Consider the following 17,075-nt stretch of genomic DNA (forward strand, 5'->3'; position numbering starts at 1 on the left):
TATTTCAGCTCAAGAGAGCGTCTAGTGTTTGGTTGCGGCTCCTTTTGTATCAGTCAGTCCATCGGTGTGGCGCAGCATGGAGGTGTGTCGTTCTGTTCTGCTGCATTTTTATCAGTCTGGTGTCCGAATTTTGACCATAGTCATTTAAGTAGGTGCTGGTGGCGGTTTCATATTCAATTTTTATTTTATGCATTTTCTTAACATAACAAACAACAGTATTTCTTTGTTATTTTTAAGCTAAGAAAAACATGAGCTTTCATATTCTATGCATATTATGAAGGGATAAGTTTAGGTTTTCAATTTTCCGGAAGCTGATCTTAGACTTTAATACCATAAAGACTTTTAGAAAGTTATTCTGTAATATTAAAAATTTTGAAGCATAGAGTCATCTCAGTTTGGTTTGACTATTTTCCTCAATAAATTAAATAACTATAAAAATTCTTGTTGGATTCACTCAGGTTATTCCGGCCTCGTATCAAATCACCAGAACAATTGTGTGACTGAAAACGGGATAAATCTGTAAGGAGGCAAATACTTTTTCAAAGAATTGGATTTTACATTTTAAAGTGAATTACTGAAAAATAAAAAATAACTTTTTGGTATTAAATGTTATGGAGATGCAGCTGGACAATAAGCGTAACTGAGACCGCCTCTGGGTTTAATCGTTCTTAAAGTGATAGTTAGCAGAAGAAAAACAATATATTAATTATATATGTAAAGCAAAATTTCTAAGAGTGGGGTCTGAAGAAACAAAGTTCTGACATGATCAACATCAACAAGTGTGGGCTGTGGCGCGTTTGGCACTGAGGAACAGGGGAAATGGGAGCCACACGTTAATACTGTCAGAACTCTGAGCTGATTTGTTTCAACCTACAACGCTGTGCGTTTCTGTGAATGAAAACAACAATAGGAAAAAAAAGGGAGGACAAAAAGAAAAGAAAAGAGAAAGGCAGTGAGCCGCCATATGCGCGCGGCGGTGCGCCCTTACCCGCGCCGCCCTGGAGGAGTACGGGTCCTCGAACAGGTTCCAGATCACCGGCTGCCACTTCCTCCACAGGCCGACGTTCGCGTCCGCCGCCACGTCCTCGATCCCCAGCCTCTTGCCGACCTCGTCGTCCTCCTCGCAGGTGGTGTCCACGTTGAGCTCGAACACGTCCAGCGCCTCCTCCGCGTCGCGGTGCTGCCGGTAGGTCATCCAGCAGCACGGCTCCACGTCCGTCTCATCGATGCCCCAGAAGGAGAGCTCTTCCTCGAACAGCGGTCCGCACACGTCCGCCGGGCAGTGCAGCTTCCCGGTGCGGTAGTAGTTGAGCACGTAGGCGAAGACGCCCGGGTGGCGGTCGAAGAAGTACTCGTTGGTCCGCGCGTTGTACTCGATGAAGCCGGGGACTTGTTGCAGCTGGTCCAGCACGGAGTCGATGTCCGAGTCGCAGGCGAGCAGGGCCAGGCGCGTCCCCGGCAGGGTCTTCAGGGTGCTCTTGTAGGTTTCGTGCCTCGTGCCCCCGACGTTGAGGATTATCCTCTCGTTGTCGTCGAACTTGCCCATCGCTCCGTTTCAGACATGACTCGATGGGATCTCAGGGAGAGACGCCGAGACGAAGGTGGTCGGTGCGCATCGCGCGGTCCGCTCCGACGGCGCCTCAACGCCCGGGAGGCTGCCGGATGATCCGAACCCCGAGCCGACCGCTCTGATGTTGGTGCTGCTGCGCGTCGCCGGCGTCCCCACCCTGCCCCTCTCCAAGACGCACAGAGACGCCTTCCTCGTCAGCGTCCGGCACGCCGCCTAAAACAGCGGAACGCGAAACAGCAACAGCTGTCTGGGAATCGATGACGGCATCGTCGTTAGAGGCAGTCTTTGGAAACAGACTAATCCGCTCCGTCTTCTGTCACGTCGTTCTCATCGTCGTCGTCGTTGTTGCTGCCGGTGAAAACCGATCCGCGTCTTCGGAGCCCCGGGGGGTCCAGCGGAGGAGGAAGATATGTCAGTCGGAGATTCGCGTTCCTCAAACCCAAACGCGCAAAAAAAGAAAAAGCAAAAAAAAAAAAAAAAAAAAAAAAAAACGATGGAGCGTAAAACAGAATCAACAGGTCTCCTGCTGCACTTTGCGTTCAAGGATGAAAGTAACTGCAGGCGAGACCAACGCCCACCGCCACCCGGATGAAGGGTTCCCAAGCGCGCAGCCACAAATTTGGGGAAAGAGGTTTAATGGCGGCAGGCTGGAATTTATTAAGTTTGATCAGGTTTCAGAAGAGTCTGGAGAAGTATTGAACACTGATATCTGAATACCTTACAGGCGAGAGTAAGGTCAGAAAAACAAGACATTAGGAAAATTTTTATTTTCCAGACTACAGTCCCTATGCGAGTTAAAAAGTAGTTGCAACATTTCTCTCATCTTTCTTTCTTTTAGATTCACTTTTCTTCCTCTCTCTCTCTCTCTCTCTCTCTCTCTCTCTCTCTCTCTCTCTTTCTCTCTGTGTGTGTGTGTGTTTTCAGCTGTATAAAAATCGGTTTGTTTCATTATTTCGCTAAACTGCCGTGGCAGCGCTTTTTCCGCATCACTCCAGTCACATGATCAATAACCGGATGTTGCCACTGGCGCAAACCACGAAGAAGACAGAACAGAAGAATGGGCTGGGAAGGGGGTGTTGGCACAGTACAATTCATCCCAAATTAATTTGATTGCGTTTTCATTTGAACAATAAGCAAAATACTAAAAATATATATGAAGTTTTGAAAACAGCAGTAACTGAGGAAGAATTTTTGTTGCTATAAATTATATGTGTGTGTGTGTGTGTGTGTGTGTGTGTGTGTGTGTGTGTGTGTGTGTGTGTGTGTGTGTGTGTGTGTGTGTGTGTTACTTTCTGAGCTCCTGCTGCAGAGGCTCGACAGGAAACGGGCACAGCTCCTCCACACAGACCAGCGCCACCTTCTGGCCGGCTGCTGAGAATGAACCAGATATTTTTCAGAGAGCAGAGAAATGAAAGAGGACAGAACTAATGGAGCTCTTGGAAAAACGACCAAAATTACGAATAAATAACTTTACAGCTGGTCCAAGTTCCTGGATCCACCATTGCATAACATGGTGGAGCCAGAAGCTATGTACTTTGAGCTTGGTCTTGGGGTGCACCCTGTTCCTGGGGTGCCAGGGAGCTGGCACCAGGCAGGGCAGTTCCAGGTACTCCCAGGGACCCGGCTGGGTCCTTGGAACTGTAACCTGGAGCCCCACATCCGAGCTCGCTCTCATTCATCAAGCAATGTGTCAAACCCTTCACGCAAGGGCTGGCATGAATGTAGACAGCCACTCTCTCCAGAGGAGCTGAATGCTGCCAGTAATCTCATTCTCAAGTCTGTTCAGGAGGATGCTTTTTCTGAAGAGTACACTTCTCTCCACGTTACGATGGAGCTTCACAGCTCAAGCTCCATCGTAACTCTTGACCCCTGTATGGATGAAGGCCTCATAAAAGTTGGAGGTCGCCTCAAACATGTTTCATTTGATGTAGTATCCAAGAATCCAGTCATTCTCCCAAGCAAAGATCATGTGTCAAAGTTACTTGTCTTCCACTATCATGCCATACTTGTGCATCAAGGAAGGCAGTTCACAGAAAGTGCAGTTAGGCAAGCATTAATATGATACAACAAACAGACCAGGGGAAGAAACTCTGGATTTACCAAAGGGTACAATTACTTTTCCCATTGGGTTGGATTGGTTTTCTTGAGCGTTTCTTTAACAATTTTGATCCTTTTCATCAAACTCCATGTGACTCATCAATCCTCAGTTGCTATAGATAGTAGCAGGTGGTTCCCATCAGCGAGACAGCCACGGACTCCCAGTCATCAGCTGGCAGATTTTGCCGTAAGGAGCCACGAAGCAGCCGTCAGCCAGAAGGCCCGTCGTCTGACAGCCACCACAACGTGAGAGGAGGGAAGAGGAACATCTTCAGGGAATCTGAGCACAGCTCAATCAACGAGAAGACACACCGCCGCGGGTGATTTTTCCCATAATTACATGCGTCATTATCCCCTGATGTAAGACCTGTTTGTAGAACTGCAACCTCTGAGTGACCCAATTACCCCAAGATTGCATGGAGGCAGTCTTTCTGCACTTCAAGGTCTTTTTTTCTAAATGTGAAAGGTATAACCACGCCATCGTCTCTGTTCAGCAGCGTGAAACAGGGAGTCTTGACTCCAACTTTTTAGACCCCATCAACTAGGTTGAAACTGGACGAAGCAAACAAACGCAGCATCCACCCAATTATTTTAAAGTTTCATCTGGTGGATTTAAAAGACTGTTCCAGTAATAGTGACATTTTTCTGCAATGACTTTAACTGGCAGCAAAAAAGAATCTATCATTCATCTTCCATTAGTGACAGTCACTTTAAAACAACATTTAACAAATAAATGATAATAATGAAATCCCTGTAGCAGCAAATTTACTGACTTTACCTAGACTTTGGGTGCATCCACATCAGCCCTGGATTTGGATTATAGCGCAGGGCATTCTGGGTAAATGCATACATGTTCGTGCTCTCATATTATTATTTTCCCATAAATATCCCATATGATGGGTTAGTTCTTCTCCCCTGTACGCCTCCCGTCCACCTCCGTTTCCTCTCCCGCCATGTGTTCAGTATTCAACCAGTTCTTATGTTAAAATATAAATCCTGCACCGCTAAAATCTGATGGGAGTGCCAACAATCTTCAGACCAATGTTCATAGTTAATGAACATTGGGCATTTTGAGTCTCTGTTCAAAACTTCCCCAAGGATGCAGAAAAGATTATTACTGTCAAGGTCTAGGAAGAAAAGTTCTAAATCAACTAATTTAGAATCGGCATTGTGAACCCTTTGGATGCTCTATGTTCAACCATTTCTATATATATACATATTAAAAAAGCTCACTCTTGGCACAGACGTCCAAAGAAAAAATGGATTCAGATTAGAAAATCTCACCTTTCCAGATAACTTCCTCAACCCACATTGGTACTGAACTCCCCTGGAGACTTGCAGGAATTCCCTTAAGGGATACCCTGAAAAGTGAGAAGTTCAGATAGCCTGAAGTTATTTGTGCCTCTGACCCAAAAGAACCCCTCATCAGAACCTTCCCACTTCCCTAGAGGGTAGCAGGGAAGAAGTCCAACACTAAGGCTCTCAACCGATACCCAAATCGCCAACAGAGGAGATGTCAGCTCACAACAAACACCGGGATGACGACTTTCTACAATACGCTGATTTCAATTCTGCTTCAAAGTGAGGTTGAGCCGGTGAAAAACTCCGTTTGTGATGAAGAGCCCCTTTTAATGTTTCGCTAATAAGGTCATTTATCTTAGAGCACAGGGGAGGACAGCGGTCCAGGACAGTCGTTGCCTATAAACAGCCCATCGGTGTTCTGAATGATGCAGGCAGCAAACAGCATCCCGGGTTCCTTCTCCCTCCCCGTAATATCACGACTAAAAGTAGAGCAGCCAGATTGCTGATCTTTATCAGAAACTGGAGGGCACAAAAAAAAAAAAAAAAAAAAAAAAAAAAAGAAGGAAAGAAAACGTCTGATGGAAAGTCCTTGCCCGGTCCATTTCGCCTGACAGGATCAATCCCAGGGGGAGATGGAGGCCAGAAGCACAGCCTTGGTTTGTTTCCATTGGGACATTTTTCAGAAATGGGGGATTTACTTTAACTGGTCATGTGCAGCAGATTCTGGGAGAGAAAAATCTAGTTTCATTACAGGATTTTTAAAATATATGTATATACTAAAAAGAATAAATGATGCTCACAGCTTATTGAGGCCAGAACAGAGCATATTGTTCACGTGTTTTGAATGATGAGCATGAACATGGTTTTACTGTTTTCTCCAAACAAAAATACACAAAACATGATGTTCCTATGCTTTCAGACTCTTAGTTAGATACCTCAAAACAAAACACACTAAAGCCATCTGAAGTCACCTAATCGGTAAGCTGATTAAATACACCCGCTGTTGTGTTACAGGGTGGTGGGAACGTCATGGTGAGATGATTTTCTTTAGCATGAACAAGAAAGTTTGCCTTAGAAAAGAAAATCTGCGTGGAGTTGAGGTGGACAATCAGAACTACAATGTAAAAGGTCAGATGGAAATTGATGTGTTAGTACAGACTCTCCATTTGATTTGGCTAGACCATTCTAAGTCTTGAAGACTGGCATTCACAGATCCTCTCTGTCCTCTCAGAGTTTGGTCTTTCACACAAAGAAGGCAGGGCAAAAAAAATAATGGCAGTTTCAAGATGAAAGATTTTGCAAGTCAATGTCAAGAAACACGGAGCAACGAAACAAGAGCACTGGTCCAGAAACGGCAAGAACATGACTGCATCACATTGTATTACATTTAAAAAAAACAAAAAAAAAAACAAAGATATTGGCTGAGTTTTCATTTTCTGCTTGCTTTCCACAAACTCGCTGACGCTGAAGACAACCAGGACACAAAAAGACACTTCTTTGTTTAAAACCCAAAATAAAACCTCGGCGATTTCAGTTGTCTCTTCAAATAAAGACAAGAAATCAGCTTACTTTTTCACTTTGAGGAAGAGATGCTATTTTTGCCTGCCTTTGAGAGGGAATGAAAGGAGCCCAGCAGTCTCTGAACAAACAAATCAAGACGAGACACATCCAGGTATGACAACTGTCTCTTCATATAACTACACGTTTGTTTGGATGAGTTCTAAACTGTCCCATAATGCCAAGTCTCAGAAGATGATGGTCTTTCTCATGTTCCCGACAAATAAAATGTCAACTCTGCTGTCTTCGTGCAGTTCTTGCCAAAAATCACATCGAGTTGTCCAACGTCTCATGTTGAAAGAACTGAAGAAATTAAAGAAAAGCTTAGAATCAAAGCACCCCTGTCCTCTTCTTGACTTGTCCCACAGGCCAAATTATCAAATGATCAAGTCAATTAGTTTGTTGGAAGTCTGAAGATTCTTTGTATCCTGATTCTTTGGCACCACTGGGTTGATTGTAAAAATCTGTTCCTTACTTTAAAATCCCAAAACTTAAGAGACGCTTTAAGCCTTTTGCACAGGATTGGAGTATGGGAAAAGCCAGGCACAGAAGGAGCTACAGTCGTGTAAGATCAGCGGCCCATAGGAATGTAAACGGTGCCAGTAAAAACCACTTTTTCCTCTATAAATGCCACAACGCTCCCAGGATCACTTTGGTGTGTTTAGAAGTCCTGCATGACCCTGAATGGAGCATGCTGTGGGAATGAGTTCATCTGCAGTCTGTGGACGTCTTGTTTTAAATACCTTCAGTCCCATTCGTAATAGCTGCGTGGCTCGTGAAATATTCCGTCTTGCACTCATCGCGAGTCGTTGGGACGGAATTGGGCAGGAATCCCAACGGATCGCGACTAAGCTGATTAAATGTTCCTTTTATAATTGAGAGAGCCAAGATAATTTGCGCTAAATCCCCTATCTTTTTTCTGATGCTACATGAAAGGAAGACAATAACAAACTCAGCATGGTCTAATTATGAGCTATGATGGGAAGAGGTGGCTTAATTTGCAAAGACACTTTAGAGAAGTTCCTCCAAATACCTTGTTCCAGAGAATATAGAGGGAAGCTTTACTTCCTGGTTGCTCCATCTTTCTTGCTTAATACTTCTGCCTTTGACCCATTTCCCTCACAATGTAAATAAAAAAAATATATTTATTAATATGACGTTGTTCACAGAAGTAGGCCAAAGCTTCCCAGTAGAAAATGTTTCTAATTTAACCTTGTGGCTCCAGCTTTGGGCATTTTGCTCTGGTGCCATCTGCAGGTTGCCATCCAGAATGCATCTCAATTCATCTCATTTTAGTGGAGTAATCGACACAAAGTAGTGGGTAGCTATGAAGTGAAACATGTGTTTTTTGTTTTTAAATAATTTTTGGGAATCTGAAAAGTGTGACGTGGTTCAACTTACCCCATACACTCAGTGCTTACAGATTTTGTCTGTAGTTTACAAATCTTAAATATCAAACCAACACTCTGCACTTATATGATGATAAAGTCAACATATATAAATATGTAAGGAGACACCACTCATGTTGTTCGTTTTTTACTGAACAACTGTTTAGCAGTATTTTTTTTAAGTAATTGTACTAATTGTTATCAACAATAAAAAAAATAGGCTGTTGTGACAGGAGTGTCAGAACTAGGAGACGGTGTAAGACTGCCACCTGGTGGACAACCTGGTCATCGGCGCTTTCTTCATGCCGATTTTCAGGCGTGTGTTCCAGGTTTTAGAGACCAGTCATACATGAAGCTGTCCAACTGAAGAGCTCCTTCAGTTGTTGCATTGGATTGTTGCATCATAGATCGTCTACGACTATAACTACCGCCGCTCCCAGCAAACTCGACAAGCTGTTTATTTTCATTTTTTTACACAGCATCCTCGACATATTTCAGCAGTTCTCAGCTTCTTAATATGATGGACATCCGGTTTTGTTTAGCAATTTTATTTTCTACCAGGGCAAGCCGAGTTTGTCCGCTCGGCCCCAACACAGAACAATCGTCACAGGCTTTAACAATGCACACATGGGAAATGAGGGACGAAAACGGTGACAAAATAAGGCAAACTTCTTCTTTGTGAGCTGTGAAAGATCAGCCGGGTGAATACGCCACCCGGCCCAGGGGTGGGCAGCTCAGGAATAAAACGCTTTGGTTTTACTATTCAATTATAATGAACAACAACAAAAAAGTTCAACTCGTTAATCCGTGTCCAATTCAACACAATCCACCAGATTTTGACATCAGATTCAGCAACAAGGCTAATCCAGGCAGCTGAAATCAATAAGTGTAGTCACTCATGTTCACTTTAAAAACAATAAATAAATAAATAAACAAATGAATGTTATTTAGTGTAGCATATTAGTACAATAGCATATTAAGGCCACTGCAGATAGAAATAAAACGTAATGTCTGCCAAAAATATTTGGACATTTTGAGATTAATCTTAGAAATTTTCTAAGGAAAAAACAAACAAACAAAACTAGAAAATTATCAGAGTTTCAAATTTTCTATATAAAAAAAAGGAAAACTGAGTTTGAAAGGATATAAATATGCTTGAAAACAACCCATGTTGAATTTGATCTCATTTTCTAGAAAAGAGGAACTCTGAGCTCGTAAAGTGAAATGTTTGCTGAAAATGATAAAACTAAAACTGTGACATTAACCTCAAATTGGAGAATGAGTTTCAACAGACAAAAATTGGACTTTTGAAAATGTTCTGCTTCAAACTTTCTACCAAGAAGAATATTTGAGTTTGAAATATTTGAGTTGCTAGCTTTGGGATTAATCTAAAAAAAAATCCAAATTTTTTTCCAAAGAAAAGTTCTAACTTTGGACTTTTTAAACTCATAAATTACCTTGTTTTTTTCTAGAATATCTGAAATTTATTGGCAAGAATGTAGTCATTCCCCCAATGCAGTGGCCCTAACATGGCGCTGTATTTTAGTGTAACTTTTCTCATAAGGATAACAAAGGGATGCTAAGGCAGAGTGGTAACTGCTGTAAATAGGGGTTAAAGAAGGCGCGACACTGTGTGTCTGTAGCAGGTTAAATGATTGTCGGTTCATGCAGTTTCACTGAACATATAAACTAAAGGAAACACAATGCAGTTACGCTGGACGTCCATAGCACTACAAGCTAAAGTCCACTTCTTTATAGGATTGCAATCATTTGCACTCTAAACAGTGTTCAGCAGCGTCAGTCTCTTCAGGGGAACAGGGAAAAAAAAGTACTTAAATGATGTACTTCATTGAAAGGTTTCGGATCCTTCTTTCAGCGAGCAGACAGCAACAAGTTGGGGGAGGGCTGCATTACTCGTACTTTTGTACCCCTTGGGTGTCTGTCTGCAGTTCAAAGAGGCAAGGAAACACTAAGCTTCTGCGTAACAGTTTGGCTCCAACATTCAGACAGCTCTGAAGAGAAAACGGGTGAGGAGAGGCGGGGGAAACAAAAAGTGAAGATCAGGCGGCTCCGTTTGCATGCCTTCACGCGGACGATCAAATGCTGCTCTATAAACCTTTAAAAGCCCTCTCTGCCCTTTTCTGTTTCATGGAGAAAATGGTTCTCAAGGACACACGGGTGTTATATCTTTCGATGAACTGGGTTGTCTGTGGAATGTAGTCTGCATTGCTGGTCTCATTACAGTACAGGTACATATCAGGTCGGACTATCTTTAAAAAGTTCATGATTTATTTTATTTACTTCCAGCTGCTTGAAGTAAATAAAATCAATGCAATATTTGAAAAAGATCGTGCTGCTGTGCTGTCAAGGAAACATCTAAGCTGGACCACCACATTGATCCCAAAAGGAAATTAACTGTTTCAAGGTTCTTTGAGGGTTTATCCCGCTTTACCTAAAAGAAACTCTGCTTAATTCTGCATTGAACAACAAATGCCGGCAAATATCTTACAGGCTGTACAAAGTGCATTATTAGAAGGTTGAGTGGAATGAAAAACTGTAGAAAAAAAAAATACAAAGAGGCACGTGACCTTTTAACCCTCCAGGAGTCTTAAGATAACATTAGGAACCCACGAGCTCTTCACCCTGTGCGCGGTCAGGCGGGGGTCGCACTGACCCCGTGTGCGCTTTTACCAGGTTTTTCTTATTTGTGTGTTTTCAGGAACTGACAGTCTGGCTGGTCGTAAGAAAAAATGTTAATCTGATAATTAGCTGCATTTCAGGTTTTTATAAGCTGAAAGCCATAATCCCAAAAATAAACAAAAATAGACTCTTTAAATGTACCATTGCGTGTAAATGAATCGTTTTTTGGTTAATTTTACCAAATTATATTTTTCATTACATTCTAGATCTAGAAACGCATTTTGTGTCTAGCCTAGCCTAGCTTAGCTCATAGTCCTCCAGCAGCAGTTCTTTGCTGTGCTTTGTGACCAGAACATGCAAACGGATCCGTTTCAGGTGGACGTTTTACGTTATGACTGCGTGAGCCGTGGAAGCCTTTCAGATAATAAATATTCCTAGTAAACTGTCACATCGCCGCCTCCTGGTGGAGAGTTCATTCAGGCCTGTTGCGCCTCCTGAGGCCGGTTCCAGGCTGCTCTGAACACACCTGCTCAATGTTTGTCTCACATGATGATGAACACTCAGAGTCTTCCACTTCGTCTTCCCCTTTATCACCCGCCTCTGCTGCTTCTTCTTCTTCTTCCTCCTCCTTCTCTTCTTCTTGAGCAGGCTCTTCCAGCTGGAGCTCCATCGTCTCCTCCCCCTGCGCCGCCACCTCGTCCGTGCCGTCAGCAGCTTCCTCTGGAGCCTCCAGGGAGTCGGGGGAGGGCTGAGTGTCCGCCGTCGTGGGGGTCTGGCTGGCTCCGATCGACTCGATCAGCTCGTCCAGGTTCCGGCCGCGGGAAACGTCTGAAACACAGAGCGGGATTTTAGCGCCCGGCAAACACAAGGCTTCCATGTAAAGCAGGTGCGACACAGAAGTCTGGGCTCCATCGATTCTTGCAAATCTCCCCGACCATCACAGGCAGAAATGCTGCCTCTCATGCAAAACAGACTCCAAGGGAGATTCAAAGCAAACGGCTGCTGGGGCTGGGAATTCAAAAATGATGGTCAAGAAATGGAACGTTCCGGCCGAGTCGGTGAGGAAAGTGTCACCTAAACCAGACTTGTTTTAGGTGACACTTTTGTTACAGTTTTGCTTTCTAGAAGGATTTTTTCCACATTTAATTACAGCACAACTGCTAATTTGCAAGGATTTTACAGGAGCAGTCTTCAACACCCACTGACTTTGAGCTTTTACATGCGTCTCTGCTTCAATAAATATGATCTAATTCCTTCTTTCGTTCACTATTGAGTTACATAGTGGCCTTGTGGGGAGCCAGTCATTTGATTTGGGTATCTTACAGCAGAATAATTTTTTTTTTTTTTTGCTATCCATCGCTCAGACTTTAAAAACGCATAGATTTGTGAGTGATTCTTTGTGTGGAGACCCTACAGGACCCCTGAGCCCGTTCTGCTAGCCCACCGTTGGCGCTCAGTGGCGGACAGTCCATTCCCCTCTTCTTCATCAGGTAGCGGATGGTCTGCAGCTGAGACATGATCTCGTTCTTCTGCTCCTGGGCCACAGATTTCACGCTACGGAGGGAAAGGGGATAGGAACGTGGCATTACGGTGAAATCTGAGATTATACAATCGACTCAAGTGTGTAAAGGTGAATGTGCAATAGAAAACTATTGTTAATGTACACTGATTAATTGGTTTGAGGTCAGGATTAGTGAGAACCTTCTTTATAAATGCTGGCTGCATTCGAGGAAATTAATTAATATCTGCACTTCTGGAAAAAAAAGAAAAAATTGCTGGATATTTTTGTCCCCATTTACAAACTTGCAGAAAGAAAAAACATGGCTACTAGAGCAACAATATGCCATCTTGTACCAAACATTTTCCATTGAATTTCTACTATTTCAAATAATAGAAATTGAAGTGACAAATTTGCTTATTATGTCACTTATTTGGATTCATTTTGTGTGACTTTGGTCACACGACCCAAGCGCAGTAGTTTGGACACCTCTGACCTAATTATACCACAGAACAGAGGAGATGAATTAACACAACTGCTTTAGTTTTATTTCAACAGCGGACACTTCTGTGTGAGGAAACCTGACCAGTTAGTGAGCGGGTCCAGCTGGGTGAGGATGGAGTTGAGCATCCTCTCCGTCTGCGCCAGCCTTTGTTCCAGCTCATTTAACTGGTTCTCTGTGTCAAACAAAACAAGACAGGAATGCAAATCAACCGTAACCACATGGGTGCGGCCGCAACCCAAACAAAGGCAAAGTGGCAAACACACCTGCCTCTGCTGATTTTTTGGCCCCCTTAGCGAACTTATCCTTCTGGGTTTTGTTATCTGAAGACTTGATCTGCGACAGAGAAGCAAATAAGACATTTTGATTTCGGTAATTGCGTCTGAGTGTGGCAGAGCGTGACGCAAAGTGGCTACCTTCAGAAACTTGTATGCCGCAAACACGCCCACTCCGATGGCGTAGAGCGGCATCAGGGTGAACACGTAGCCTTTGTTGTTGTTGGACTTGTACTTGTCGCTCTTCATCTCCTGCTCCAGGCGCTTCTTCATCTGCTGGATGTTGTCGGCGCTCTGATGGGAGCCGGGGGGACCCATGTTGACGGGCTGGCCCCTGGATGCTCCGAGGCCTGGACCTGCAGCGTCACGGAAACGGGGAAACGAGGGGTCTTGAATCGACTGTGCCAAAAACCCAGATAAAAAGAATTGGGGTTGTACTGGTGAATCTGCCCTCAGACCCATTAGCTGCAACAAAATGAAGAGTCTGGAACATTTTTGGTTTCTAAAAGTACCAGCGAACATGATTTGCTTTGATGAATACCTTTAGCTCCTAAGTTTTATGTTCGAGAGAGAAAAAAAAAACATTTCAAATAAATCCCAAAAATCTACTTAAACTCTTGTGTCGGTGTTTGGCTTTAAAAGCTATACATATAAAACTGAGAAACATTCTGATTTTATTCCTCAGCTGAGAACAAAGATGGCGAGCATTCGGGATATTACACGGAAAAGGAAATGAAAGACTTTGTGAGATTCCACTAAACCACTCAGTTTAATGGGTTGGTGTCATGAATCTACTGTTACCTTACACTGAACTGGCTGGAAGTAGCCATTACAGCACTGCAAGCTGCAGATAGCAAGCCAAACATGATTCATAAAACCTCTATAAGCTGTAAACAAACCACAATGGATCTGTGTGAAGAGGGGGAAAGTGCGCATTGAAAACATTCTCATGACAATGACGCCGAGTGCAACAGATTCCTACATTTATTGAATTATTCATGGTGTTCTTCGTCTGGGCAGCTTTACACTCAACATGGATAATATTAGATGCCATTTTGTCATTCTTGTACAATTTAATAGGATTTTGTGATGGACCAACAAAGTTGCGTACGTTTATTTATGAAAAGAAGGAAAATTTTCAAGCATTTGTATTGAGCCTCTTTTAGACTGACATCCATAAGTAAAGTCCTAATTGAATAAGAAAGTTTAAAATTTCACATTAATATAACCCCCCACCATAACTCCAGCCTGTATCTGTATCTGTGACTCAAGATACAATTTCCCACAAATTTTCCAACATCACTGACCTTTGACATTGTGGCTTCACGTCATAAACTTATGGTGCTTTGGAAACTAGCGCAATACATTGTAGAAACCTCAAATTCTAAAATGATATCAATCCAACCTTAGTTTCACTACCTAAATAGCATAATTGCTTCACTTTTTGTGTGCGTTGTAAATTGGTTTGATGCCAATATTCCTATAAAATGATCAAATCTCCACTCACATCTAAACACTCATCTATTTTTAAATGCAAAGTTAAATGAAAAAATATATATATCAGAAAGAAAAAAACACTGATGGCAAACTGAGCACATTTTTCTACAACTTTAACCATTTTACGGCGGCCTGTTTGGACATTTAACCGTTTGAAACCAATAAGGTGATCAGAACCATGGACAGCAGCAACCCCGATGTAAAGTTCAGCAAGTCTGCAACGTCCTCATAAATGCACTTTAAGTTCAACTACATTTAAAATCCAATTTTCTAAGAAAATATTAGAATGCTGCACTATAAAATGACCGTATTTTGGCAACAATATTTTATAAAAATGCGACAACCACACACACACCCCCACACACACACACACACACACACACACACACACACACACACACAGAGAGGACACCAGCGGCCTGGTGGCAAACACACACAAACCAGAACGGGAACTCGCCACCTTTTCTGTTGTACCGATGGTCAGACTTGGTTTCCTTCGCCGCCGTCCCCCCACCGACACCGAACAGCCGCGGTAGGACTACAAACGTGAAGAGCACGGCCGTGAACGCCAGGGCGACTTGTTGAGACGTTGACAACACCATCCCTGCCGCTGGGGGGTTGGGGGGGATAGCCGAGGAACAGCGCCGAACACTGGGCACAAACAGCAGGAAACGGCGCTCGCCGTCAGTGAAGAGCTGCGACGCTGCGAGAATGCGCCTGGAATCAGATACAGGCTGGAGTTACGAGACAAGTGTGCTACGGAAGCTGTCTCTTGCCACTCTAACGCCAAAACAGCTGCGCTCTGTTGCGCACACTGATTGCTTCCGGAATGGAAACCTTCACAATAAAAGCTTCTGATTCAAAACAAATCTTTCAATATGGACAGAATTTTGAAGATGGCATACTTACAATGGTTTACTTATAAATAATGTTTTCAAATGTGAAGATGATTATTTTTATGTATTGTTTGTGATATATTGCTTTAAAAAACAACTAAAACCAATGAAATAAACTAAATAATAATATTTTTTGAAAGAAGGAACAGATGCAAGTCAACATAATATTTTAATTTGAAGGTGTGACACTTAGACATCCGGAGTCGCTGGATCAACATGTTCTTTTTCTTTTTGTTACCACAGCGCTATATCACACTACAGGAGAGACTGCCCTCTGCTGACCAGAAAAAAAAAACCTTGCATGCACAATAGAGGGATGGGTAAATAAAAATGTGTGTGTGTGTGCGTGTGTGTGCGTGTGTGCGCGTGTGTGCGCGCGTGCGTGTATGTGTGTCCGCGCGTCTTAGAAGCAAAATTAAAAAGCTGTCTGATTTTGGTCTGGACTATTTAGTGTTTGGAACTGATCCATATTGGTTTTATATCAAGTTTCATATTGATTATATTATTAGTTTCTGCCTATCTTTCCCTTTGCCCAAACGTAGATCACCATGAACCATTTTTGACACTATCAACTTGTATGTCAAGTACAACATTTCTCTATAGAAGCAGCTCCTGCAGTCATTTCCTTTTTCTATGAATAGCTATTGTTTTTGGTTTCTGTGTTTTTTCTACACAGCAGACATTGTGTGAAAGACTCAGTTGCTCCAACAGAGTGTCTTGCTGCCTATATTTACTAATTCCGTCTGAACAAAACAAAATTACATTTATTACATCTGGTTCTTCTAATTGGGCTCTGCTGATTAAATTGGTTTGATGGAATCTCAGACGTTGTCTTGTATTGAATTACAAGATAATGCAGCAACTGATGATAACGCAGCCACAAGTTGACAACGACGGAAATGTTCATCTTTGGTTCATCGTTGTTTTGTTTTTTTCCGGTGGACTGGTTCAGCTCAACCGCTTCATGTTCTGACAAGGGTAATAAAGGAACTGTGAATAATAATTAATCCTGCAGCAACAGGACAATATGGTAGGAAGACAAGATAAGGCAGAAACAGGGGCAGGGTTATCAGAGTATCAACTTTGACAGTTGGGATGGCTCAGCAAACAAGATGGCCAAGCCCTCTTCCTGAACTCATGTAACTTTGTTGGACCCAACAACCTTTTAAACACCCCTGCCCCACTTTATACGCATTCTCTGAATGAGCCGAGGCCACCACTGTGCTTCAGATATGTTCATCACAATTACAACATTGCGAGGTTCCTGCAGGTTTCACAGTAACGAGCAGTAAAATTGTGACAGGAAAAAAAAATTTGCAAAATGTAAAACAATTTTTTTTAAAAACTGCTGAAGTTACCGTGAATGAAATAAAATCAGTGAAAACAATCATTTGTCTGTTTTATGTTTGCACACTTGGCTCATAAGTTGTTTTCATGTTAATTTTGAAATATTTTTAGATCTTAAAACATCAATAGCAAAAGCCATCCAACAGTGGAAGAAAAAAAAACAACTTTACCCATAATTCTACTCTGTTTTACCGTAGAATTTACGTTTTCTTTTTTCCCCTTGTTTTTTTTAAGTGAAAGCTATTTTTAGGATAATTTCTATACTTTCATGCTGAATTTATTTCATTAGAGATTTGAGGAAGTACAGGATGGAAAAAGTACCACCCGGTGAAGAAGAAGAAGTATTCATAACCTGTCAACTATTTTATGGATTTTTCAATATTCCTTTACGACCCTTCACTGTGTTGCACTTTGTCGAAAACTGGCCAATGCAAATCATTCCGGTTTAGGTCTCCATCAGCTTTACACATCTATACTCACGTTTCTGCCTCTTCCTCACACAACAG

The 17,075-nt window shown here is 42.5% G+C and overlaps 2 protein-coding genes across 7 annotated transcripts in view; both read right to left on the reverse strand.

The window, feature by feature from the left end:
- kcnc2 (potassium voltage-gated channel, Shaw-related subfamily, member 2) overlaps positions 1 to 2,019 on the reverse strand; it is a 51,658-nt gene extending 49,639 nt beyond the window's left edge. For all 6 annotated transcript variants that reach the window (XM_055055530.1, XM_055055526.1, XM_055055528.1 and 3 more), the window contains exon 1: positions 989 to 2,019. In XM_055055530.1, the coding sequence (XP_054911505.1) occupies positions 989 to 1,546 (558 nt within the window). In that variant the 5' untranslated portion in view covers positions 1,547 to 2,019. The remainder of the gene's footprint in view (positions 1 to 988) is intronic.
- A 6,335-nt stretch (positions 2,020 to 8,354) lies between these two features.
- ccdc107 (coiled-coil domain containing 107) lies at positions 8,355 to 15,128 on the reverse strand. Its single transcript, XM_055055532.1, has 6 exons — positions 14,787 to 15,128; positions 12,971 to 13,185; positions 12,821 to 12,890; positions 12,639 to 12,729; positions 11,999 to 12,108; positions 8,355 to 11,382 (listed from the first exon to the last, which is right to left on the reverse strand). Exons 1-6 carry the CDS (start codon positions 14,926 to 14,928, stop codon positions 11,027 to 11,029), a joined length of 984 nt encoding a protein of 327 aa, XP_054911507.1. The 5' UTR covers positions 14,929 to 15,128; the 3' UTR covers positions 8,355 to 11,026.
- Positions 15,129 to 17,075: the final 1,947 nt, after the last annotated feature.

This window comes from Poeciliopsis prolifica, unplaced genomic scaffold (assembly GCF_027474105.1).
Source record: "Poeciliopsis prolifica strain line A6 unplaced genomic scaffold, Auburn_PproV2 SCAFFOLD042, whole genome shotgun sequence".
NCBI lineage: Eukaryota > Metazoa > Chordata > Actinopteri > Cyprinodontiformes > Poeciliidae > Poeciliopsis > Poeciliopsis prolifica.